The sequence below is a fragment of the Sceloporus undulatus genome, chromosome 6 (assembly GCF_019175285.1).
Source record: "Sceloporus undulatus isolate JIND9_A2432 ecotype Alabama chromosome 6, SceUnd_v1.1, whole genome shotgun sequence".
Taxonomy (NCBI): domain Eukaryota; kingdom Metazoa; phylum Chordata; class Lepidosauria; order Squamata; family Phrynosomatidae; genus Sceloporus; species Sceloporus undulatus.
The window spans coordinates 124,380,545-124,407,612 of record NC_056527.1 but is presented as its reverse complement, the minus strand read 5'-3'; the positions used below and the strand labels follow the sequence as shown (position 1 = coordinate 124,407,612).

The 27,068-nt window shown below is 45.1% G+C and overlaps 1 protein-coding gene across 1 annotated transcript; it reads right to left on the bottom strand.

The window, feature by feature from the left end:
* Positions 1 to 6,118: 6,118 nt before the first annotated feature.
* Positions 6,119 to 26,822, bottom strand: RHOBTB2 (Rho related BTB domain containing 2). The gene is given in 11 exon segments (XM_042472682.1): positions 6,119 to 7,429; positions 8,253 to 8,358; positions 8,952 to 9,040; positions 9,309 to 9,459; positions 10,157 to 10,275; positions 11,562 to 12,351; positions 12,353 to 12,572; positions 13,037 to 13,222; positions 14,017 to 14,120; positions 14,532 to 14,733; positions 26,629 to 26,822. Coding segments are annotated over 11 exon segments (2,229 nt in total). The 5' UTR covers positions 26,661 to 26,822; the 3' UTR covers positions 6,119 to 7,199.
* Positions 26,823 to 27,068: the final 246 nt, after the last annotated feature.

Sequence of the window (27,068 nt, the reverse complement as noted above, 5' to 3'; positions counted from 1 at the left end):
TAAAGGGGGTGGGGGAAACAAAGCACCACTTCCCTCCCTATATCTCACTCTCTGGACCTCTCCCAAGCATCAGTCTCAGCATAGAAAAGGGGAAACAAACCTCAGTGTGCACGTGCGTGCGCACACCCACACCCACCCACCCACCCCCACACACTTCCCCTTACGAGGCTCATGGCTTGTAAAAAGGAGGACAGACCCCACTATCTCTCTGCTTTTCACCCCCAAGACTCCCAAGGCTCATGGCTAGCAGAAATAGAGGACAAGCCTTTCTCTCTCTCTGCTATTCACCCCTAGGACTCCTAAGCTCATGGCTAGCAGAAGTGGAGGACAAACCTTTCTCTCTCTCTCTACCTTTCACCCCCAGGGCTTCCAGGCAAAACGGGGTACAAGCCAGGGCATGTTCCTTTCCTTAGCAGCAACTTGTTAGGTCTGGCTGCGCGGGAAAGCAGAGAGGAAAACAGACACACACACACACAGAGGGAGAGAGGAGGAGAGGAGAGCGGTGCCGGGGCTTCAAACAGGGAGCCGTTACAAGGCTACAGAGAAAGGTGGGCACTTCTTCTTTCACAAAATTTATTAGCATTAACTCATTGACCCTTCCATAAGTCTACCCAGGATTTTGGAGTTCCTTTTGGGGCATAAATTTTTCGACTTATAGTTGAGTGTATACGGTAGATGAAATTGAGAAATATATCTTTGTGGGCTGTTAAACCTCAACTAACTGCCAGTGAGAATAATGCTTTACATTTCACTTTCTGGGTTTCTTTACATTGCAGATATTTATTACTGTGCAATGTCAGGCAAAAGGGCCAATGTAGTGTAGTTGTTTGAGCATTAGACTCCAATTCTGGAGACCAGATTTCAAATCCCCACTTGGACAAGGAAACTCACTGGATGATTTTGGGCAAGCCCCACTTTCTCAGGGCCAGAGCAGACAAGCAAGAAAAAATGGCTCGATTCTGCATTTTCCAGAAACAGGTTGAAACCCAGCTATCTGCACTGGCCACTCCAAAGGTGGGCTGAATATTGATGGGCAATCCAGGCATTGTGGCTTCAGATCTTGACACTGGGTTATTATTTTGGTTATCTCCCCACTGTGCATTGGCACCGTTGCGTAAGCACACCACCTGCAACTTCCAAATACTTCCTACTTCCCACCCAGATGGCATCTCATTGGATGGCTGCATCTTTGTTTGGCCATACAGTCGCATATGTGATGCACTGTCAGTACAGGGCATCAATGGATCGTTGTACCAAGTAATACATTGGCAAAGCACAATCATGCCCCACCCCCAAACATGTCCCCTTTGCCCCATGCCCCCACATTGGACTGTCTGATTTGTGTATGTTGTAATTACATCCATTGGATGTGTCACACTTTCAGTTTTTTGCTTTACCATACCCCTGCAGTGGCAACATACCTTTTTATACACAGGAGCAAAGATGCTCATTTTCCATGCTAAGCTGGCATATTGTGGCTTCTTTTTGCTCTGATTTTTAGCCCAGCGCCGTTCCAGTTTCCATCCACTTTCATGATGTGTGGCGTGTAAATACCCCACCATCAAAAAGGTTGGAAGCTGTTTTATTTTGCCATTGTGTTTTGGCTCTATGTCTCAGAGGAAGGCAAACCTCCTCTGGATGAATCTTGCCAGGAAAACTCCCATGATGGTTCTCTTTTGGGCCGTCATAAGTTGGAAACGATTTGAAGTAACACAGTGACCACAGAGTCAGGCCAAATGGTATGATATAACATTGACCGAATAAGGCTTGCTTATATTAACACTGGTCAGACTCTCCGGTGGACTGTTAACCAATCTGACCCAAAGTAGTGAACGTTGAGTTGAGCTGTTTTATATTACAGCTCCCAGAAGCCTCTGCTGGCATGGTCAGTGATGATGAATTCTGGGAACTGAAGTCCAAGATATTGGAAGGATGAAAGGTTGAGCAATGAATTTCTTGGGAGTGTTGAGAAACCCATTGTTACCACCAGTTGACACAAGAGTTGAGTTGGAGAGAGTTCTAATATTGGAAGGTTGAGGGCATCTGGGAGATAGAGCGACAATATCAACTTGAAGCCAATGACATAGTTTTTTGGACAAGGGCTGCGGATGAGTAAGAGAGAGGAGAACTGTAGCAACCTTTGGGGATAGCAGTAGTTAATGCTTGAGGTCTAAGGAAGCAGTTGTTGGACCAGAGTGAAATCTTCAAGCAGAAGTCGAGGAAAGTTGTTGTGAGGTTCTAACATTCACTTAAATGTGAAGATTGCATATCAAAACCTCATTATTCAGCCTGTGATTTAACTGGGCTGGAGACTGAATGGGGGAACCGGCTAAATGATTAGATAAGGAGTGGAACTATATCCTCCTAGTTACTCTGAAAGGTAGCTGTTAACAGGCCTGGTATATTTCCTACAAAGCTTGGGAGAGATACTTTTAGGAACTATAATTCACAGCAAGGACAATGGTAAATAAAATATTTATGAAGAGTTATTTATCATTAAGTAATAAAAATTTGCTATATAAATTGAGAAAGAGTTTAAATTAAATAGCGGTGGTGGAAAGTTGGACAAGGATTATTCTAAGTGACCATGGTGCAGAGGTGTACTAAAACTGCTTTCACAAAGATGTGTACTCTACACATGGCTGAGATGGAATCTTTGCATGCGACAGCAGAGGAACTACATTTAGTATTTAGCACTAAGGATTTACTTCATGTTGTGCCGTTAGCAATCATGACTATTGAAGTCCGCTACATCGTGGTGCCAAAGACAATAGTTAAATGTTCTGCAATAATTTGAATTCATCTGATTATTTCGGTAGCACTTTCCGCCCATTTTGCATTAAACAATTGGAGTTGTGGTCTGTGGAATGGGTGATGGATATGCCAACTGAACTCACCTGTAGATTCTGAGACTGCCAAATTGTAGCCCTCGTACTTTCAACCGTGTTCCTGCAACATGGATTAATGCTTGTTTTTTAATTAAATGACATTTTAGGGTCTTGGGGAATGGAATTCTACACCCTTAACTTCCATTCTCTGCATTCCTCAGGGATCACAGCCTATGCGCAATCCTGCTTAGAGAAAATATTCCTTTTCAAAATGATGGTGCTCATCGCACTTTGCAGGTGGCTGAGAATTTCCTTTTGATGGGAAATTGAGAAGAGATCAAAAGCAGGCTCTTCCTACCTCTGGTTTACTACACAGTATTACCATTATGTTACCTAGTAAAGATGTGCAGAACATGAACAGCCTGTATAAGGAAGTGTGTAGCATTGCTTTGATAGTCACAATTTTTTTGGACTACATTTTAATTTAAGCCGGACACTTGACTCTGTAACAGTGTAGTGTCTCAGTACTGTACTGTCTGAGTAGGCTTGCAAGATGGGCAGGTTGTTTACTGTTGCACAGGGTAGCCATATGGACAAGATTAATACACTTGCACTGAGCTTCATGGGGAACCATTTAGCATGTGCATTTGCTATGAACTTGGTTCCTATTTGATCTATTTCCCTGTGCCTTTGCAAGTATTTCTTTCTATGACAAAGGTGTGAGAACCTATGACCATCCACATGATGATAGACTGCAGCTCCTGACCTCTTAGTGTGCTGGTTGAAGCTCATGAAAGCCCAGCAATATCAAGGGCAGAGAACCTGGGGTCTTGCATATTTCAATACTTAAGGAAGTGTATACTTTCTTTAAAAAGTGATGTACAGAATGTAGAGAGCCAGTGTAGTGTAGTGCTTTAAGAATTGAACTATGACTCAGGAGATCAAGGTTCGATTCGCCACTTGGACATGTAAACCTACTCTGTGATCCACACTCTCAGCCCCAGGAAACCCCTTAGGGTTGCCATAAGTTGGAAATGACTTGAAAGCACACACAACAATAGAAGGGAGCAAATAAGACAATTGCTTCCAACAAGATTTTAAAAGTGTGATTATTAGACAAAATTCATGGAGGATAGTCTATCACTGGTTATTAGCCATAATAAAAACTGCCTCCGCATCAGGAAGAGTATGCTAGTTAATCTAATCATGTGGTTAGATATGGCATGAACAAGAGTGAAAGTTGGTGTGCACATTCAAGTCCTCATTCTGTGTTTCAGAAGGACCCAAGAAATATGTACCACACCACAATGAGGTATTTCCATGTGGCCAGGCTTTACAGTGAAATTTTCTCTGTATGGTTTGCATCACAATTTGTTTGATTTCAGACTTTGTGTTGATCCATGGCTCTAGCCTTTATGGTTCTGCCCACAGTGTCTCTACTTGAATTATTGTTCTAAATATGCTTCTTTTTCTAGATAAGTCTGTTGCAGCTTTGCAGTGGGGGCAAAATAATAACCCTGTATTACACCTGATGTAGAAATGGATGTGAATTATACAAAGTAGAGATAAGACTGGGAAGGCCATTATGTGAGTTACTGCTAGGGCTCAGGAAAGGAGGGTACATCCTTGTAGAAGCGGATAAGGCCCATTGTTAAAAGTTTCCTGTACAGCCTCTGACTTACGTCTGGAGAAGGAAGTCTCACTTGCCGTGTGCATGGACTGAGACTCCAAATGCACCAGTTCTTCTCTTTGTCCTTTCACATTTCCTCAAAGCAACTCAGGCGTGCATGGGGAGCGAGTGTTATCAAGCCAACAATTGTGTTGAGTATGTCTGAGAGATAGTGCCAAGACCCATCATTTACCTCCTCAGTGCAATGGATAGCTGGGGACTTGAAGCTTTATTGCAGGAGAAGAGGAAGCCAAAATGGATCTGGAGAGTAGTGGCTTTCCCCATGCCTCTCCACATGTTGTCATAACACTTCCATTCTCTTCCTGCAGGAGACGATCATAAAAGTGTGCTGTTTGTTGAACTGATTTTTTTCCAGTGCAACAAAAAACACAACTTTATGAGCATGAGAAAAGAAGTGCTACAACAGCATACAGAGAAAGCAGCTGCTCCCTTGCTCCGTTTTGTCTTGCTTTTCTCATGCGATAAGGCTCTTGGACCTTGGTCTCCAAAATTGCAGCAGAGTACAGTCACCAAAAGGGACCAAATCGGTAGGATAATAGAAGATCCAGGCTATTCTTGATCACTTTGGGAACACTTCCAGCTCTTGTTTACTGCAGTGGGGAAACAACCAAAGAGTCTTGTGGCAGCTTAAAGGCTTAAGAGTTTTTATTTGGCATAAGGTTTTGTGGACTGAAGACCACTTCCTTGTGAACTACCAAAAATGTGCAGCAGTCTCTGTTAAGACTGTTATTATACTGATACCTTTTTTGCATTGCTATACCTTTACACCCTCCAATATGACTTTAGCTGTCTTTGTCAACTGAACCTGTACTTCATGCATTTGATAAAGCAGCACATAAGTTGAAATAAATCGATGGGTGAGCTGGGATGCACAAAAGCTTGTCAGATAAAACTGGTTAGTCTTTAAGGTGCTACAAAATTGGTTGGTAATTTTGCCAAAGGCAGCTGTGTAATTACTTCAAATTGAAGTTGGCTTGACCTATGTATCTGTTTCTAGATATTGTGTGTTTCTCTGGGGTCTTTGTGTTTCTTGTTTGGGATAGTGTGTGTTTCTCTCGTTTTTTATATTTCTAATCAACGAGCTTGTCTTTTTGATACTGAAAATGTTAACTTTAATAGAGTTTACATTGGTGAAAAGGATGTATGGAAGCGACTTAAGTCCAAGTATGTGTAACTGCATTTCATCTATTTATCCATTTTTGTTCTTTCAACTGTTGGAAAAGTTACGTTGGGAATGTTAAGTATTTTCAAAGCAAAAAGGCTTTGTTTTTGTTAATGAAGCTGTGTAAAGCACTGTTTTGGGAGAGGGGAACCTATTTAAAAAATAAAGTAAATTTAAAAAGGTATTATTTTTGTCCTAAAGTCTGTTGACATATTCTCATGGTACCCATAACATCTGTTTCTAGTTTTGATGGCAGCTCTCTATTCCATTAGAGATTTCATAATGTCTGTCTCAAGATCCTTGTCTTTCTTTCTCTTGGAGCAACTAGTCATATTTAAATTTCCCTGCAAAATTCAGGATGTTCTACTTCCGACTTGGTTATCATGTCCTTTTCTCATTGTCACCTTAAGAAATCACAGACAGACTGCAAGAGTCTTTTTAAAATACCATTTATTACAACAGAATCTTCCACATTAAAATCCAAGTTGTGTATTGTGTATTGGTTTGTTTTATTAAAAACAAAGAGTGTCAACATCTTGGGGGGGGGGTCCCCACCACTACGTTCCTGAATATCCTGGCCAGAACTGACCAGGCATGTGGACAGGACAAAAGATTTCTTTCCCTGTCCATCTTAACTTGCCTTCTCAGCCAGGTTTTAGATTGTTTTGCAAGCTACTGACAAAGTTTTAAAAAATACAATGGTAGCAAGAAGAGGTGAAGCAGCATTTTTTTCCAGACTCAAATAGTCTGGTTTCTCCCTCCTAGGGCCTTTCGTCCTTCAATATACTCCATCCAAGTATAGAACCTGGGTTTCTATCAACTTTGGCCTCCTTTGCAGGGCTTGGCTTTTGCAAGGAAGCTTGCAAGGATATGTGCCCTGCTGTGTAAGCAAGCACCCTAAAGATAAGAACCGGGGTGGTAAGTGCAACAAAAAATGTGGCCACCTAAACCTCAGAAAGGAGCCCAGGGTGCGCGGGAGTCACAGGACACAGCATCTCTAGCGGCTTGAAATGTTACGGCGCAGTGAATGGACAACGTGAGGCACCAAATCACTTTTCTTTTTTTGCTTTTTGCAAAGGAAATAAAATATCATTTAAAAACACTGCAGAACTGCTGCATTTCCTTGTAGCAGTTTTTTTCTTTTTGTAATTTAAAAAACTCTTGCATTCCTGTAAACATGAGGATTGTCCTGCTAGATGAGCGTGCCCCTTGTAAAAGAAATCCCCCCGCCGGCCGTTCTGTCTGGGCACTGATGCTGGCTGGCTGTGGCAGGGATCCGGGCCGCATGGAGCTCTGCGTGGTGGTGATGAGGGATGCTCCAGCTCCCGAGCTCCACCTGCACAGATTCTCCTCAACCTCCCAGGGACATTCATGCTGATCTGTTTCCACTGAGGGTTTTAGCCGATGGTGCAGCACGGTCTCTCTTTCTTCTCTCCAAGCCGGCTGAACCAGAGGTTGGCTCCGGATGGTGTCTGACCCTCTCCTTCCAAGAGAGACTAAAGCATGGGCAACAAATCTCTCAGACCACAGCAGATGAGGAAGAGGAGGAGGATGAAGCTGAAGCGGCTGATGATGAAGGTGACTGGGATGGGGAGGAGGCGTTCCAGAACAGCCACCTCCTCTTAGGTTGCCGTTTTTGGTGGAGGTAGTCTTCCTTCTCACGCTCTTTCCTGGCTCTCTGAAAATGATCCTCTTCTTTCAGGTACCAGACTGGGGGCCACCGATGCTTCTCAAAGTAGTCTTGGTTCTCTGGAGTAGGGAGGAGACAGAGTAATTAAAACCAACCCCACTACATTTCTACTATTTAACTATGGAATTTATACACAATGTATTTCCTTGTACTGTATGTTAGTCCAGTGGTACTCAGACTTTTTACCATTGGGATCCCCCTTTGCATCTACATTCAGAGAAAAGCAAAGGAATTAAAACCAATGCCACTGAATTTCTACTGTTAAACCCCACCGTTCGTGAACCACTGTATTAGGCTAATAATAATGGATAATTAGTAACTGATGTTGTCTGCCTTCAAGATGTTTCTGACTTAACCTTAAGGCAAACCTATCACAGGGTTTTCTTGGCAAGATCGGTTCAGAGTATATTTGCCATTGCCTCTGAGGTTGAGAGAGTGTGACTTGCCCAAGGTCACCCAGTAGGTTTCCATGCCTAAGGAAAGATTTGAATCCTGGTTTCCCAGTCTCCCAGTCCTAAAACCCAAACCATTATACTATGCTGGCTCCTATGTGGGGTCACCCAGTGAGGCTCCATGTCAGAGATGCAAAACTAATCTCCTAGAGTCCTAGTTCAACACTCACAACGGCAACACCACACTGGCTTACAATATTTTCCCTCTGCCATATTTAAAAGTAAAAATAACAAAACCCAAAGCTCGACAACTTCAAGGTGATTTACAGACTAACAGTGTGAAATGGGAGAACATACACACAGGGTTAAATCTAGTGTCAGCCTCATAAATGCTGAACTAGGGCTATAACTCCTGATTAGAGTTGTATTCCTATACTGTAGTTCATAAGAATGAAATGGAAAATGTTTCAATCACCCAAGGCGTACTGACCTGCTGACATGGCTTTCATCTCACGGGGGAACTTGCGACAAATGTTGTTGTAGTTGGTGCAGATGTGATGGAGGCACCAGTCGGCAAGCTGGTAGGCACCATGGAACTGGAGAGGCAAAAGACATATGGGCATGAGTCACAAATTTGGCAGGGAAACACTAAGCACACTATAGTCAATGGAAAGATGCATCTGAAGAAGTAGACTTAAGTCTATGAAAGCTCATGCTGCCAAAGTCTTTCTTTTAGTTAGTCTCAAAGATGCTACGTGATCTCTCTATATACTGATTCTACAGATCACCACCACACACATATAAAATGTGATTGTACAGTGTGCCCTTGGTATCCTCTGAAGTTTGGTTCTAGGACCCACCAATGGATACCAAAATTTGTGGACGCTCAAGTCCTATTATATATAATGGCATAGTGAAATGGTGTCCCTTATATAAACAGGCAAAATTGAGGGATGCTTTTTGGATTTTTGTCAAAAATATTTTCAAACCACGGATGGTTAAATCCATGGATACAGAATCCATGGATAGAGGTCTAAATGCATATTCCTCAGTTGCTCCCCAATATGTATGTAAGGCCCAGGGTGTAGCTTTTTTTTAATTTGGAAGGAAAAAAGGTCTTGTACAGTTTTCTAAAATAAGCAAATTCCAAGTAAGCAGCCCTAGGATTCACTAGGACCAAGCCTTATACCTGTGCCAGCTCCAGGAACACAAGGACGTCGCCATCAATATCCACTAACATCGGCGTCACTTCCATTAGGCCAGACACAGTAAACTGCTCTGTAGACAAAAAACATTGAAAATATTTTTTAGAACAGATTATTTAGGACAGATGGTCACTCAGGTCATCCCACAACCACCAACCTTCCCACATCTGCACCAGTCCAGAAGGTCAGGTGAAGAATCAAAACCCAGTTACTGCAGCTCCAAAGCCTGAAAAGTCCCATTGTGCATTCCTGAGCCGACAAGAAATGGGTTGAACTTCATGACTGTCTTTCCTATCCTTGCCTACTATTATGAAACATGTCTTTCTCTCCCATCAAATTACCTGTGAGTGCAACCAGGTGTGGCAGACAGAGGCGATTGGCCAAAATGATGAGCTTCATGTAATCAAGGTCCATCGTGGAGCAAAACTGGCCTGTGTACAGATACTCTAGCACTGCCCGCATGCAGCTCTTGTTGGTGTAAGGTAACACCACCTGGAAGACATCAGAAAGAAAATGGGGGTTAGAGTCTTGGCATGCTCACCTGGAGAAAACTGCTTGGTAGTGCTCATTTTCAATGACACAGTTCCTATTCACCATATGACAACACATCTGCTGTTCGGTAGCTACCTATAGCAACGTCTATCAAAATTAAAGCCTGCAGCAGATCTTGAACCCCAGAGCTTAGGAAATTTTAGGCTGGGGAGATAGATGGTCAGCTTGAGCATACCAACCCATTTGGTCAACAGAGGTCTAACACAAAAATTGTCTTTAACGCCTGTGGCTTAATGGAGCATGTGATATTGCCTGACCCCTATAAACATTTCCAGATCCATTCCTATTTCTACATTATTAAAAGGTGCAGGAGTTCAGTCTTCTACAGCATCTGGCCCCCATGTTGCCTTTATAAAATCTGAATTTTGAACTGAGCTTGTCCAGCTGACGCTCACAAAAGTAGGAAAGCAAACCTAACACTAGTTGTTAAAAAGTCCTTTTGGGGCACAACCAAAGTCTACCAAATTTACATTCTCCTCCCTCCCTCCCAATGAATATCTATTTCAGGGTTTCCCAACTAGGATTTCCCAACCAAATTGCCAACCAAACTGAAACTGTAGTCTGGGTGAAACAAGCCAAATAGAGCACCACTGGCAATGTCTTCCAGTTAAGGTATAGCTAAAGCTGGTTTCCTCACCTCTTGCGTTGAGCTTTCTACAAAGGGTCCCCCAAACATGGCAGCCATCCAGTCACAACTGGAGATTAGCAAGGGCTTATGGGCACTGATAGCACCATCATCCAGGAGAAAGGTGACATCTGGAAATAAACAAAGATAGAAAAGTGCATCATTTAAAGGTTTGCAGACAAGGCTTTCCTATGATCAAGTCTCATGCAATCTAGAATGGTCCAAGTCAGTGGAAATGAAGCACCCCAACTTTTATGTTTATCCTACAGGCTTTGATAGAGGGGGAAATATTGTGTTTTAGTGTCTGTTACCACTAATAACAGCCAACAATGGCAGCCAACAAGATTTGTACAGCAACAGAGTTGGAAACAGGAGGAATCTGGATACTGCAAGAGAATTTTCTGGACTACCAGGATGGGAAGACAGCAATTTAGCATCACTAGTTAAATTGGCTCCTGCACAGCAAGCATCAAGAAGCCTTGAGTAATGGAAGAGACAGCAGCCATCTGGTGATGAAGGCAGCCTCCTGATTCCATCAGAAGAGACAGAAAGATGAACCAGTTTATATTTTCAATACAACCAAGAGTAAAACTCGTCTTCTTACTCTAGGCTGTGTGTATGTTTCTGCCTCAGAGGTTAGTAAAGTGGCCATTCTGGGAGTTGCAGTCCCCAAAGTAATTTTCCAAACTCTGTTTCTCCTTGACTGTTTCACAGTCCAAAATACAACTCTATGCATATTCAAAAACTCCATGCATGGCTTTTTAGATGTCTTTGCATGCTTTTTTTTTTGAGTGGAAAATGGCTCCAAATGGGATAAATTAATAGCACAGAGTAAAATTAATCTGACCCACTTGGAGTGTGTGTGTGTATTAAATATATGAGCACAGCAAAAACTTGAAACAGTTATGGCAAAAGATTTAGTGTGGCCTCTCATGTGCTACTTATTTACATCAGAGCACTACAAAAAGAGAGAGAATAAACTAAAATAGTGCATTCCAAAATTCTACTAGTGGGATTATTTTATTGTGTATTGATTTTAAATTGTAAGCCACCTTGATCCTATGGGAGAGGCAGGATAATAATAATAATAAGGATTATTATTATTATTATTATTATTATTATTATTATTACTACTACTACTACTACTACTACTACTACTGATTCAGTCCACCCAAGTGACCGAAGCCAGCAAGAAGTCTTTCTTTCTGAGGCTGGAAGTGTTACCACTGTTATATCCTGTACTCCAAAAACATAACCTTTCCAAGCTCAGCTTCCTATGTAGAAGCCAGGCAGAAGCTGAGACTAATGTCACCCTCTCCGTCACCCAAGTTCATCTCAGACTTCTTAGCCCAGAAAACGAATGTGTGTGTCCAAACAGACATGTCTCTCATGGGTAAGAGAGCACTGTGGAACATACCAGAAAAAGTTCCCTTTGCCAGACACTCCTTCACCCGGTTGGTTCTCCTGACATGGAAGGCTTTGGTGATCTCATGGTTCATGAACGCCTCATTGTTCAAGATGTTAGCTACCATCATCCTGAGGTCAAAGACTTCCAGCAGCTCTGCAATGTGGGCAATATGCATGAGGTCCCTCTCGTTCTCGTCCAGCTCCCCTGTGTACAGATATTTCAGCACAGCCCTGAAGGGCCCCAACTGGATGGAAGGGTCCATCTTTACCACCACCATTGGTCGGGGTTTGTACGTCACAGGGTCATCCGCCATCTCCTCCTGGATGCTGACAAAGGCACGGCTCCAAGAGGAAAGGATCCTCCCCCTCTTTAGCCCTCGTTCCCCGTAGTTCTTGCCCCGCAATATCCCGTCGCTGGTGGAGGCTCTAAGGCACGGTTTTTGCTGGCCGGAGCCAGCTTCATCAGCACTCTCACAGATATCAAAACTAGCAGCTCTCAAGAGGAACTCCCGACCGTGATGATGCCGCTCCTGGTGAAGTGACCGCTCAACAACACCTGCCCCAGTGCCACTTCCAGATGTCTCTTGCTGGTCTTCCTCACTCAGGTCCATCAAGAACAAGTCATAGAACTTAGAGGAGGAGGTGGAGAGGTAGATCTTGTGTGCGTAGATTTTGACTCTCTCTTGCAGCACCAGGATGACATCTGCACACAAGGGGTCTTCCAGTAGGTGAGCAGGGCGCTCTTCGTTGTTGGAAGGAGGATCAGGTACGGTGATGATAGGTGGAGGAGGCTTGGGGGGGCAAGAAAGGAGCCTGGAGCAATGGCCTCTGCACATTGCGCAGATGAGACTTCCAGAACTGGAGATGCCGGCGGGAGATGAGGGCAGCTCGGATTGCATTGTCAAAGACATCCTTGATCCCGAACTGGGCAACCACACTGGTCTCATAATAGGGGATTCCCAGCTCTTTGGCCACCTCTCGGCCCTTCTCCGGGGGGAGAATTTCATTGGACTTGATTGGTCTGGAAAGGAAATGGAAAAACAGGTTTGACATTGGCTCATAAATCAAAGGCTGAAACTAAAAGATGGGAGGTAAATTGCCTCAAATGGCTGGAAAAAGCCATTCATAATAACCCTGTCTTCCAAAAATGTGGTACTCTTTCTCCTCTGTACAGCTAATGGCTTCAAGCATAGGGCTCCAAACTTCCCTGTTCTGCCTAGTGGCCAGTCTTTTTGGTGATCAAGCTACAAGTACATAACCATAAAAGGTAAGACTCCTATCTCTACTTTCATCTCCAATCTTCAGAGCCAGGGTACAGCACACAGAGTAGTATAGACAAGCAAGCCGGAAGGCAGATTGGTTACTGTATCACAGCCTAAAAACCACAAATTCCCATCATCTGCAAGTCATGGGGCACATATTCCACACACAAATTCCTGCTTCTCGCATCCATCCTACTAAAGTCCTCTTTGCAAACTTTCCTACCTGGCTAAGGGTCTCCGCGCTCGATTTACTGCTTCCAGGTCAGCGTAGCGAAGGTCAAGCTGGCAGCCTACAAGGATGACAGGTGCTCGGGGGCAGAAGTGCTTGATCTCAGGGTACCACATAGTCTTCACGTGGTGTAGGGAGTTCGGGTTAGCAATGGAGAAGCATAATACTACAACATCAGACCTGTGGACAAAGAAAAGGGAAGGATGAGTGATGACACTAGTGTTTAGCAAATCATCTCTTTACAGTAGTCAGCACCTCAAAATGCAAACATGTGCTTTGTATGGTGACACCTGAGGCCCTTTTGCACTAGACAGTTATAGTGCTATGATTCCACTTTAACTGCCATGGATACATCCTATGAATTCCTGGGGTTTGGAATATGGTCAGGTGCTAAAGCACTCTCAGTAGGGATTCTAAATGCCCTTCCTTACTTGGAAGGGGCTGCAAGGGGCATCTAATCCAACTTCTGGACACCACAATTCAAGAGACATATTGAGAAGGTGGAGGGTGTTCAGAGGAGGGTGACCAAAATAGTAGGTCTGGAAACCATGCCCTATGAGGAATGTCTCAGGGAGCTGGGTATGTATAGCCTGGGGTTAAGAGGTGACATAATAGCCATGTTTAAATATTTGAAGGGATGTCATACTGAGGAATGGAACAAGCTTGTTTTCTGCTGCTCCAGAGAATAGGACATGGAGCAATGGATGCAAACTACCAGAAAAGATATTCTACCTAAACGTTAGGAAGAACTTCCTAATGGTAAGAGCTGTTTGACATTGGAATATGCTGCCTTGGGTGTGGTGGAGTCTCCTTTGGAGGTTTTTAAACAGAGGCTGGATGGCCATCTGTCGGCAGTCCTGGATTGGATGGCCCTTGTGGTATCTTCTAGCTCTATGATTCTATGATGCTATGAACCCCCTGCTTCCCTTTCTTTCATTCCAAGTTCTGTATAGAGCCTCATGATCAGTACTCACCTTCCATAAGCAAAGCGTCTGTCCTTGTGATGGTCCCCAAATGTATCCCAAAGACGCAAGGAAACACTAACATCATCCACGACATCCCGGGAGCGCTCCAATACCTGAGGGAAAGGAAATAGTAAATACTTAATTTACAGTCAACAATAGGGACGCACCAGGTGGAGCTTTAGTTGCAAGAGCAAATTTCTTGTAGTACCTTAAAGCTTAGCAAGGTGTTTTTCTGTTTTTGCTGCAACAGATTAATACACATTATCCCACTCCCTTAGAAATCAATTCATTTTTATGGAACTATGATGCATTTTTAAAAACGGAGTATTCCTTAAAAAAAATGCAGCTGGAGAAAAAACCCCACTTATTTTCTCCATTTTGATGCTGATAATTGGAAGTAAGTCTGATTCTCCTCAAGCCCAGATGTTGATCAGCCAATATTATAACCCAAAGAAGACATCCCCCCCCCCAATAAGCACAGTTTTTGGTTTCCCATGTACCCATGAACTAAAGGTGCCACTCACCTCCTGGCAAACACGATACTGATCAATGGCCCAAACGGTGGGCACATGAGTGGCAAGAAGCTGGTATTGAGTCAGTGTGGCATTACATGCACGGGCACAAATGAGCCTGGTCTTGCCCACAGCGTTGTCCCCAACCACAACACACTTGATAGTTTCTACGTTTGGCCTTTCATAATCCATGTCAGAATCCATTAATTGGGACCTGTAGCAAAAAAAACGGGGGAACAAAACATCAGAAAGGTGCATCAGACATGAAAATATTTCTATGATTTGTCCAGCAGACCAGGTGTCTTATCTGCTTCAGACACAGTTATTATGACTAGTGTAAGGGAATACAGATCTCCAGGAATGCCACTATCTCTCCAGGCCACAAGAAATACTCTCCAGTAGAATTGGTCCTGCCTACCAACTCATTCGCCAAGGCCTAAATATCCTAAAGGCACGAAATCCTTTCTGATCTTGGAGGCTAACCAGGGTCAGCCCTGGTTAGTACTTGCATGGGAGACTGCCAACAAATACCAGGTACTGTAGGCTATATTTCAGAGAAAGAAACTGGGAAATCCACCTCCAAGGATTCCTTGCCTAAAAAACCCGAGGAAATTCATGGACAGGCAACCTGAATGCACAGATTCACAACAGCAACAACAAAAAATAGTGTAAGGGCTTTTGTTCTGCATTTCCTTGCTGCAGACCAATTCATAAACCAACCATATCGCCAGTCCTTCTCCGAAATCAATGGACTGCATACAAGCAACAACATCAGAGCAATAGCAGATGCCACAGAATTTCAACCAAGTAATAGTTATTAAAGGAAAGCAACTAGTGGGGAGTATTAATGGGAACAGGCGCTCCAGGAACATGATTAAATCTGCCATCTGAGATAAAGCTGTTCCTCGAAATTCTCTTTCTAGGTCGACATGAGGTTCTATGATCATGCCTGCCGTTGTTACTTTTTTGGGGTCCTGACGCCAGGAATGAGAGGGCAAACAAAGCAATTGACCACTCTGACATTTTAAGGATGAGGGATAATGCCCCATGGAGTTTGCTTGGCACAAAAGAGACACACTTTCTCTCCTTGCATCTTGCCACCCTCCAAACTAACTAACCTGTTCAAAGGAACTCCCGCATGGTGCTCAGTCTTCGCTCTACCAGATGAACAGACTTGCCTGCATGAGAAAGTTGCCCAGAATAATCTTCTCTAGCAGGGAACTTTGCTCCCAAACACTTTGGGACAACTCCTGGATTTTTACTGACTGGCCTCCCAAGCTGCAGAAAGCTTGGACCGCTGCCCTTCTTGGGTCGGACGCAGACCAAGCCGAACCCAGAGAAGAACAAAAACAAGCGCCCTGGCGAGGGGCATGGAGCCCAGCCAACTCCCCACCCCTTCCCAGCACGCATTCCAGGCAGCATCCCTTTAAAATTTAATAAGCTTTTCGGAGCATGCATCAGCATGGCTTCTGATAAGACACATGCCTTGTCAGTTTCATCCCAGCCTCCTCCCTCCTTTTGTCTCTCATGCTGCTTCATGTGAGAATACCCTTCCCTGCCAGCATTGGCTAATGGAAGCTTCTCGATCCACCTGACTGATCTGATCATGGACTCTTTCCCCTCCCTCTCTGCCGCCTCCACCCCCAAAAGCTCACTATTCCACTGCCAAGCTTGTCCTCTTTCTCTCACACCCTCCTTCTCACTCATGTAATACACACACACACACACACACACACACACACACAGAGAGAGAGAGAGAGAGAGAGAGAGAGAGAGGCATGTGTTTGGAGCATGAGCAGAGTAACCAAAGAGCAGTCGGCTCCCGCCTGCCTGCCTGCGTAAAACAAATCAGAGCATAAGGCACAGGCATTCTGTTAGCAAATTTTTTAACTCCTTGTTTTCTTTGGTGGGGAAGTTTCCAACAATATTGTTTTCACCAAATATCCAAATGGAACAAACTGTATTACAACTGAAAGTCTCCACCAACTATTGCAAGCAATGGCTCTACCTGAATGTCTTGCATTCCATTTTAGGTGCAGATCCTGTTACAGTGAGGCCCATCCACACTACCTAATCATAGTGCAATGGTTCCACTTTAATCACTTTATAATATCCACTTAAACATGCAAACATGTGAGGATCCAATGAAGTCTGTACTATGAGACAGACAGGAACATAGACTTGGGTATGGACAAGTAGAGCCAATGGGGTGTAGTGTTTTCAGCATTGGACTACAACCTTTGAGACCAAGATCTGACTCCCCACTTGGCCATGAAACCCACTGGTTGACTTTGGGCAAGTCACATGCTCTCAGCCTCAGAGAAAGGCAATGGCAAACCTCCTCTGAAGAAATCTTGCCAAGAAAACTGCATGTTGTGTGCCTCAGGGTCAAGAAACGACTTGGAGGCACACAATAACAAAAACAAATTTAGGAGTCTCAGTGAGAAACCTCTAGTGCTACAACAAACTACAAACCCCAGGATTCCATAGGATGGAACCATGGCAGTTAAAATGGAATCATAGCACTATAACTGTGAACGGGTGCCAGAAATCAGTAACTAAATGGCCAGTGTCCACAGTCACTAGAGACACGAGGCACTGCTAAAAACAATTGTTGTCGTTGTGTGCCTTCAAGTCTGACTTATGGCAACCCCGGTGTCATACTTTGCTAGAAAGGCAGTCCTGGGAGAGCTGAATCTCTCCCAAAAGGGTTGGAAGATATCATAACTTAGAATGGAGGGTTTAAAATCCCAGTGTCAGCAACAGTAGTTAACTTAGAGCTATGCAGTCTCAACCACAATAGCACATATTCCACTGTTGAACAGCTCCTACTGTAAGGAAGTTCTTCCTAATGTTTAGGTGAAATCCCCCTTTTTTTTTTGCAACTTGAATCCACTGCTGTGTCTTAGTCTCTGGAGCAGCAGAAAACAAGATTGCTCCATCATCAATATTACATCCCTTCAAATATTTAGACATGGTTATCATGTCACCCCTTAAGCTTCTCTTCCCCAGGCTAAACATACCCAGCTCCCTATGCTGTTCCTCATAGAGCATAATTTCCAGACCTTTCACCATTTTGGTTGCCCTCTTATGGACACGTTCCAGCTTGTCAATTGTGGTGCCCAGAACTGGACCCAGTATTCCAGGTGAGGCCTGACCAAAGCAGAATAGAGTGGTACTATTACTTCCCTTGATCTATACTCCTATTGATGCAGTCTAGAATTGCATTGGCTTTCTTAGCTGCCGCATCACATTGCTGACGCATGTTCAGCCCGTGGTTCACTAAGACTCCTAGATCCCTTTTGCATGTACTGCTGTCAAGCCAAGAATCATAGCATGGGTGGCACCTGGTTTGACAGCAGTACATACGAAAGGGATTTAGGAGTTTAAATTATTATGCATTTCATTTTAACTGCCCAAGTGTTGTACCCTACAATTCTCCCTGTTGAAATTCATTTTGTTAGTTTTGGCCAAGCTTTCTAATCTGTTCAGGCCATTTTGAATTCTGACCCTGTCCTCTGGGGTATTACTTACCCTTCCTAATTTAGTACCATCTCCAAAGTTGATAAGCATGCCCTCTATTCCATCATCCAAGTCATTCATAATGTGCAGAGTTTGTTTTTGTTTTATTGAGGCAGGGAGCATAATAACACAGCTATTTGCCACCTCAAGCGCCAGTGACATACGTCAGGGATTTTGATGGGGCTGAAAAGGAGTGCTTTTGTGTCCTGTGCTGACATCTAGTGCTGACTTAATCTGGAGAGTTCAGAAGGTAAATGTTGTCCTGAGATGCCTCACAGGTTATTGCTCAAATATCAAGGCAAGAATTCTCTGCTCTCTGCAGTCTCTTGGATCAGGCTTCTCCTCATATAAGACCGTCTTTCTATCATTTGCCACCATTAACATAATGAACTGCAGCCTTCCTTTGCCATTCACAGAACTGCATCCTAAACAATACCCCAATCAACACTGCATTGGTATCACATTTTTGGAACCATATCTTCCCTTGAACAAGATCATGCCATCCGAGTGCTGGAGCAATGTGCAATCTTCAAAGTCAAAGCCCAATCTTGAGGATGAAGAAATTTTACAATCGTTTTCCAGAGAAGGAAAATTTGCCTTTCTAAAATGATCCTTATAGAAATAAATTACCAAATGGGTAGTGGAAATAAATAAATATGATTGCAGCTTAAAAGGTACAATCCTGTGCTCAGCCAACAGGCTTTCAAAAGCGAAGAGCACGTAAAAGCTAAGAGCACTTGCCCAGAAATCGATCCAAAGTTGTGCACCACGTATCAACCAATGCCACACTTACACAAACACCTGCATTTGTGACCCAAGAGGCGTGCTTGGCTAGGGAAACAGAAACACTAGAGCAATTGTGAGACTCTTTTCCCCTTGTAAGTTCTTAGTAAACGCCACGGCCAAGAAGGAGGGGGAGATCAGACAAGATGTGCAGTTTGTCTTCAAGCAACAACAGAGGGACGATTCTGATCATTTAAGGCTACAATCCTATGCATGCTTTGCCAGAAGCAAGTACCACTGAGCACAGTAGGGCTTCCCTTTGAGTAAACAGACAAAAGAATGTTACAGCCTAAAAGGTACTGAGAATCCACAGGGATCCCCAGTGACATGAAGAAACTACCCTTTAAAAAGGAGGCAGAAAAGGAAACAGGAAAAGCTGGGAGACCACTTTGTGCTTGCATGGTATGATAGTTAAGACTATCAGAGTGCTCTGGAACTTGAGAGGCCTGGGTTCAAATAGTTTTTTGTGGGGTTTTTTGGGCTATGTGGCCATGCTCTAGAAGGGTTTATTCCTGACATTTCACCGGCATCTGTGGCTGGCATCTTCAGAGAAAGTTGGCATGGATGCTGGGTTCAAGTGTCCACTCAGCCATGAAGTGGAGTAACTTTGGGTCCCTCACTCTCTCTCGCCCTGTCCTGACGTTTAAGGTTTGTTGTGAGTTGCAACGGGAAGGACCATATAGAGTGCTTTAAGGTACACAATAGAAAGAACAAGCAATAAATAAAACATGCAGTGCTTCCACAACACATTCTGCCAAAAGGGAGAGCAAATTTTAATTCGGCAACAATAACTAGGTGACACTTTGGCCCGTGAGTAGTATAGCATTTGGGACTCTGCTACTGGAACTGAGCGATGTACTGATCAGTTTTGCTACACGTCCAAATCCCCTTGGGGACATTGCCTTCGTAGCTCGCTTCTTCGCCTAAACGTTATCCTACCTCCCCCTCGCAAGACACCATGCCCAAACAAGAGTTAGTAGTAACAGGCTTTGTTCTCCCTGGATGGGTATAACCAGGCTGCATAAGAGTTTACAGAGCTCTTTCCTAACAGGAGAAAATTTCAGCAGCACAGGAAACAAGTGTGCAAGACATGCGGGGAGATGGGGTGGAACAAAGTCAACACGAAGCCATGTGCCATGTGCAAGCAGGATCAGCAACAGTAGCGACTGTGGAGGCGGTCAGCAAACTACTGGCCATGTGACATTTCACAAGGGGAGAATCAAGACAAATGCCACCATCTCTGCTTTGCTCCTTCCTTTGCCCCTGCATTTCCATCCAACCCTTCACCAGACAGCCTTTCGGTGCAACTCAAGTCTCTTTTCCATATCCACCCATTGCCCCCAAAAGCACCCCAACAACACAAACCTCTCCTAGGACTGCAACATCAGCCGGAAGAGATAACCAAGCCCACAATCCTTCCCGACACATTTCAATTCTGTGTCTATTTTTTCTGTCTCTTTGGCCCCAATTTGTTGTCGCCGTCGTGTGCTTCCAAGTCGTCCCCGACTTGTGGCAACCCTAAGGCGAACCCATCACGGGATTTTCTCAGCAAGGTTTGCTCAGAGGATTTTTGCCATTGCCTGCCCCAATACAGTCAGTCCTCCTTATCCATTGATCCCCCCCAGATCCAAGCATCCATGGCTTGAAAATGTTCCCAAAAGTATGAATTCCTAAAAGCAAATCTTGATTTTGCCATTTGATATAAGGGACCCCATTTTGCCATGCCATTATATTTAATGGGACTTGAGCACCCATGGATTTTGTTATCCACGGAGGATCCTGGAACAAAAACCCAGCGGATAACAAGGTCCCACTGCATCCATAATGTATTGGAAGACACGAACCAGAGTGAGATAGTGGTCTGAGTATTGGACTACAACTCTGAAGATCAGGGTTCGATTCCCCACTAAAACATAAAAAACCTACTGGGTGGCTTTGGGCAAGCCACACTCTCTCAGCCTCAGATGATAGCAATGGCAAACCTCTGAAGAAACTTGCCAGGAAAACCTTATCATATATTCACCAGAAGTCCAAAAGGACTTGGAGGCACACAATAACAAAGCACACAAAAAAACATCACCACCACAATTCATGATCTGCTTTGCTCTCCAGGACCTGTCAGATGCTCCACTTGCTGGACTCTCCCTGGCCTTATCTCCTCTTCCAACCTGCTCTTATCTCTGCTGCAGGTCCTTTGCCAGCTCCCCATCACTCTTTCTTTCCCAATGCTGGCATCTGACAGTCTCTTTTGTTGGTCTGCCATCCCAGAATCTATTGGCATCATGTCCTCTCTTCCCTGCTCCCCTCCCAGCCATCAAATCTCCCCTGCTATCTCTCTCTATCTCTCTCTCTCATAAAAGAGAGAGAGAGTAGAGATGGGCTCCTTGCAAGCGAGTTGCTCCAGTATCCCGTTGCCTAGGAAACTAGAGCATCTCCTGGGGAGCCTAACCTGTTTCCTAGCAACTGACAGGCTCCAGGCAACCCCTCCTTCCCCATCTCATTTTACATTTAAAAAATAATAATACAAGCCAGGAGATCCCAAAATAGAAAGATGCAACAACAATAATAAAGAAGGGCTTGTGTTCTTCTTAAGAAGCCTGACCACAGGGGAAGGAATAGCTTGAACATTCCCAAGAGGCCAGGAATGGGGGAAAGGCATCTTGCAGGCTGAGGCTTGCTTTGGAAATTAAGAAAATAACCCATGGGCACTGAAAACCCCAAACCAGCCAGAAGAGAGACAACATGTTTTCCTAGCAAAGAAGCAGACACAGGTTTGTATCTGCAAGCACACAGAGGCACCCTTTTACTCTCTCAAGTGAATTGCCCATTTCTTCCATGTTACAAAACCAACAGCCACAACTCAGTGCCTGGACACAGAGGGAACTGCAAAGGGTTTCTGCAAGAGGAGAAGCCTCTTCTCTCTCTCCTCTCTGCCCATATTGTTTTTGCATTTGCAAATCCCAAGGGGGGCAATGCCAATGCAACCTCTGGACTCTGTTTTGTTTCGGGTATTGGCAGCCCAGCAGCAACCCACAGAGAGGCAAAGCCAAGGGCCAGGAGGGAAGGGAAGCTCTAAACCTCTTTTCTTTTTTTGCAGAACAAGATAGAAGAAAGGAAAAGGCATGCAGAGGGCAGGCTGCCAGGAGAGGGAAGCTCAAGGCACTTGGCTCCAGAGAGGCAGCTGGTCCAAGTCCTTCAGCATCCCTCGTTGCCCCCGGTCTGCATCCTTTCTGTCTCGGAGGATGCTGCAAAGGATGGGGTTTGTTTTTGGGGGGAGAAAACAAAACCCGACTCACACCACTAAGACATCGGAAGAAGGGTCGGTTGGCACCGGAGAGCGCCCAGCTCTTCTTCCCCGGAGACATGATGGTGGCGGCGCTGGAGGCGGTGGCCCTGGGCTCCGGGTCTCGCTCGGCTGGCTCTCAAGGGAGGCTGCTCCCGGTCAGGCGAAGCCAGCAGCCAGCCTCCGCTGCATCGCCCTTCCTTGCCCAGGCCCAGGCATGCCAACCTCCGCCCCAGCCAGGCTCCGATGCCACCCAGCCTCACCAGAGATGCTCCCTCTCTGCCTCCCTTCTCTCCTTCCTCTCTTCCCCTCCTTCTCTCCTCCCTCCCTCCCTCCTCCTTTCTTTCCTTCCTTTCTCCCTTTCTCCTCCTTCCTTTTCTTCTTTCTTTTTTCTTTCTTTTCTCCCTCCTTCCCTCTTCACTTCTCCCAGCTTTCTTCCCTCCCTCCCTCCTTCCCTCTCTCCCTCCCTCCTCCCTCCCTTCTTTACTTTCTCCCTTCTCCCTCCCTTCTTTCTTTCCTTCCTCCCTTCTCTCGTCGCTCACTTCTTTCCTTCCTTCCTTCCTACTCTCCTCTCCTCTCTCCCTTCTCTCTCTTCTTTCCTTCCTTCTCTCCTTCCTCCCTCCCTCCCTTCTTCCTTCCTCCCTTCCTTGCTCTCTTCCTCCTCTCCTTCCTTCCTTCCTTCCTTCCTTCCTTCCTTCCTTCCTTCCTTTCTTCCTCTTGTCCTCAGCCCCAGAGCAATGGCCCAGAGAGGGATGCCAACCAGGCGCAGTCTTGGGCGAAGCCTGGCTTCTTCATTCACAAAATCGGGGGGGAAGAGCCCCCCCAGGAAGGCAATCCAGAAGCCTCGCCCCCTGCCCCCCCTCGGCTGCCGATTGGCTGAAAAGGAGTGAATGAGCAAAGGGGGTGGCAGGAGGAGGAGGAGGAGGGCTCCTGGGTCGAAGCAGCAGCAGATCCTGCCTCCCTCCCTTTGCCTTGGGCCCTTTGCCTTCTGCAACATCCTCTGCTGCCCCCCCCCCCTTCTTCCCACATTCAATCCTCAAACTCTCCTTTCCCTTTGGCATATGTCCATGGCACCTTGGGACTGGAACCCCTTTTCCCTTCTCCATCTTGTGCCCTCAGTTTATGGGGAAGCTCTGTGCAAGAATGGTACCCAAAGGACTGGGGGGCACCAAAGCCAGGCAGGCCTCCTTCAGGATGGCAGAGGCCTGGCAAAACAGCAGGGCTGCCTCCTGGCAGCTTCTGATGGGAGGGAATAATAGGAGGCAGCCCCAGCCAGAAAGGAAAACATCAGGTCCTCCCCAAGTTTCAAATGAGCAAACTGGGCTTCTGCCATCCAGGTGCAGAATGGTGGGGCCAAAAATCAACATTAAAAATAAAACCCCTTTGTGCATCAGGGAAAGTGCACAGTTACATAACACATAGCAAGCTTTCGACTGAAGGGGGAAAATAGGATTATACTTCTGGGAGAGCAGTGGCTGGTTATGTAAGATGGAATTCATACAGCATCTGTTCCGTGGGGCTTTGAGGTATCTAACAAAGGCATTATCACCATCATCATCATCAACATCATCATCATCTTTATTATTTGTCTACTAGTTAGAAAAATCAAAGTATCTTAAGGGATCCTGTAGATGCTACTAGTTTTGCACATGCATGCACCATAATCTCTGAAGAATGCTCTGAAGATGCTAGCCACAGATACTGGCAAAACATCAAGAAATACTCTTCTAGAACATGGCCACATAGCCAGAAAACCCCACAGAAAACTATGGATGCCAGCCATGAAAGCTTTTGACATCACACTTTCCAGGAAAACTCTGTGACAGAATTAACTTAGGGTCTCCATAAATCGGAAATGACTTCAAGTCACGCAACAACAGAAGTGAAAGGGCTTCGGTGTCTTAACTTGCAGTATTCCAGCTGTTCTGGACCATCGTTGTTGTATGCCTTCAAGCCATTTCCAACTTATGGCAACCCTAAGGTGGGGTTTTCTTGGCAAGGTTTGTTTACAGGAAGTTTGCCATTGCTTTCCAGTGAGGCTGAGAGTATGTGACGTGCCCAAGGTCACCCAGTGGGTTTCATGGCTGAATCGGGAATCGAACCCTGATCCCCAGAGTTGCAGTCCAACGTTCAAACCACACTGACACTCTGTTGTGGACCATTGCTCACATTAATTCAAGTCATCCCAGCTAATGGTGATGATGGGGTGTTTAGTCCAACAGTATCCGGAAGGCCATACAGTCCTTGTACCAATTTCTTCACTGGTTTTTCTATTTAGTATCTACCCAGTCCTTAATATTTCCTTCCTTCCACCCAATCATTCAATTGTAAGGTCCCTCACAGAGTAATAAAGGAAACAGTCTTCAGTTATGGCGTCTCTGGAAAACGTTCACCCCACAGCCATCTCCATTCTGATCCATCCTAGTGAGAGACCTCTACCCTTCCCCTAGTTTGACTGTTGAAAAGAAGTAACACTTGTGGGCGATTTAAATAAGTTGTGTCTGCACAATAAGGCCCTGGCAGGACTCCATAGTTACCAAGGTGATCACGATCAATATTGTCCTCTGAAGCCAACATGCATCTTTTCAGACAAGTTGCAAGAGACCAGTCCCTTCCTCTCTGCCTCTCTCCTGCTTTCTATAGCATTTGAATCAAGATGGAGTCAATGATGTGAGTGCATTTGCAAACCCCTTTTTGTGATATGCAGCATTTTATCCCAGATCTATTTGGGTCTATTCACATGGGTTATTCACATTACCAACAATGCACATCTTTTTTAAAAACCTGGGGGCAAATCCAATATAGCTAATCCCAAATATTTAACTGGGTGCATTCAGGATGTGTGTGAACAACGGAGATTTAACCTGGATTCATCCTGGATTATTTTCACTGTGAACAACCCCCGGGATGCTTCTTGGATCACTTTGCCAGCTAGGTGCAAAGAACTGAGCCTAACGCCTTTGCCTTATTCCTCTCAAATGCAACCAGTTGCCTTTCCATAGGATCATAAGTTAACGTTTTATAGGACCATGAATCCAAACCCTTGTTCAATGCAGGATCTCCTGCAAAAGCATCTCTTATCAGCTGCCCAGCCTCTTTTTGAAGACGTCCAGAGAAGGCGACCCAACCACCTCTCTAGGCAATTGGTTCCATTGCCAAACCACTATTGTCCAGACGTTCCTTCTAATGTTAAGTCCAAATCTACCTTCCTGTAACTTCAGACCATTAGACCTGGTCCTACCTTTTGGGGCAGCAGAGACCAAGCCTGCCTCCTTCTCTCTGTGACTACAATCATGTCACCCCTCCATCTTCTCTCCACCAACATGCCCCTAGCCTTCAACCTTTCCTCCTATGTTTTGTTCCCCATGCCTCTTGTCATCCTTGCTGCCCTAAACCTGCTCCAACTTGTCTATATCCTTCTTAAAACAAGGCCCCCAGAACTGAAGGCAGTATTCCAGATTAGATTTGACCAGCCCAGAATATAGGGAGACTATTGCTTCCCTGGACTTGGAAAGTATACTTCCTCAAATGTAGGTCCAAAACACACTGCAAGCAACCACAACCCACTCTGACTTTCACTGCCCTGGCTCAATGCTAGGCAATTCTATGGGGAAAGAAATCGAATTGGAATAAGTCTTATTTGTTTAAATATATGAAACGATGCATATTATTTGATCTCCTTAGGGAAAGAAGACTTAAATATATTGGGGAAAGCAATAAAGAATCGCAGAGAGATAAACAGGAAATTGTGATTAAGAAAGTGGAAGGTCAAATGGGGTATGGATATATATACTGTATATATATATATATATATATATATATATATATATTTTCCACATCTCCAATAATGATTGTTAATTTTAATTGGAATGCATTTCCTCCAATGCTGTTTGTGGGAGGGGAGGGGGAAGAGGGGAGACAAACACATTATGATTCATGGAGCGAATAATTTGTACTATGCGCTGTGTAATAAAATTATTAAAAATAATTTTTAAAATGCTAGGGAATTCTGGGATGTGTAGTTTGGTGAGACAGTGAGCCTTCTCTATCAGGGAGCTCTGGGGCCAGAATTAACTGCAGTGCCCAGGATCCCTTATCACTGAGCCAGGACAGTTAAAGCCATCTCAGACTGGATTTATTTCTGCAGTGTGTCATGGACCTAAGAGACTGGGCTCATCCTCATCCCAGCCCAGCTGCTATGCTCCAAAGCACCAGGAACATGTGATCTCCCTTCCCTGCCCTCCTTCTGGACCGATTCCCTTCCCTGTCCCCTGTCCTCCTTCATGCAAAACCAACATCAGCTCGGTGCGGAAAAGCCCGCTCCGTCCGGAGGGCGGCAGACGCGGCTGATGCAATCCCTGGCGTCAAAGCGCGTCAGCATCCTGCCTTTCAGCCCGCACCTGGCAAGTCCTCCTCGGGAGGCTTCGCGAGGCCTCTCTCTTCCCCTTCCAACCCCCCCAACCTTTCCCTTTTCACCCCCAGAATCTCTCCATCTCCCCCAGCCCCATCCTTTATTCTCACCTAACTCGCAAGACGGGGATCTCTCTCTCCATAGCAGAAGCCTTGGCTGGGGGATCCTTGGGGCAGGGGGCTTTTTGGCAAAGAGGTTGCAGCAGGGATACCCCCCAGGACTGCAAAGCTAAGCTGGCTTGGGATGCAAGGCAGTGGTGGCTTTGCCCTGCATTGGGGACTGGAATGCAAGCTGCAAGGCTGAGGCGCAGGGTTTTGAGCTTCCTTCTTGGAACCGGTCACAGGGGAGGGGAGGAACCCAGCAGCAGCAGCAGCTTTCTTTGCCAGCCGCATGATTTGGCTTATTTGGCTCAAGGCTCTGGCCTGGGCAGGTGCTTAAAAGGGTGGCATTCAGAAGAAAACAAAAGTCCCTGGCAGCACTTCTCCTTCCTGAAATGACCTCCCTTGCCTCCCTCCTTTCCTTCCCAAAGCCTTAGCCCAGGCAAGAGCAC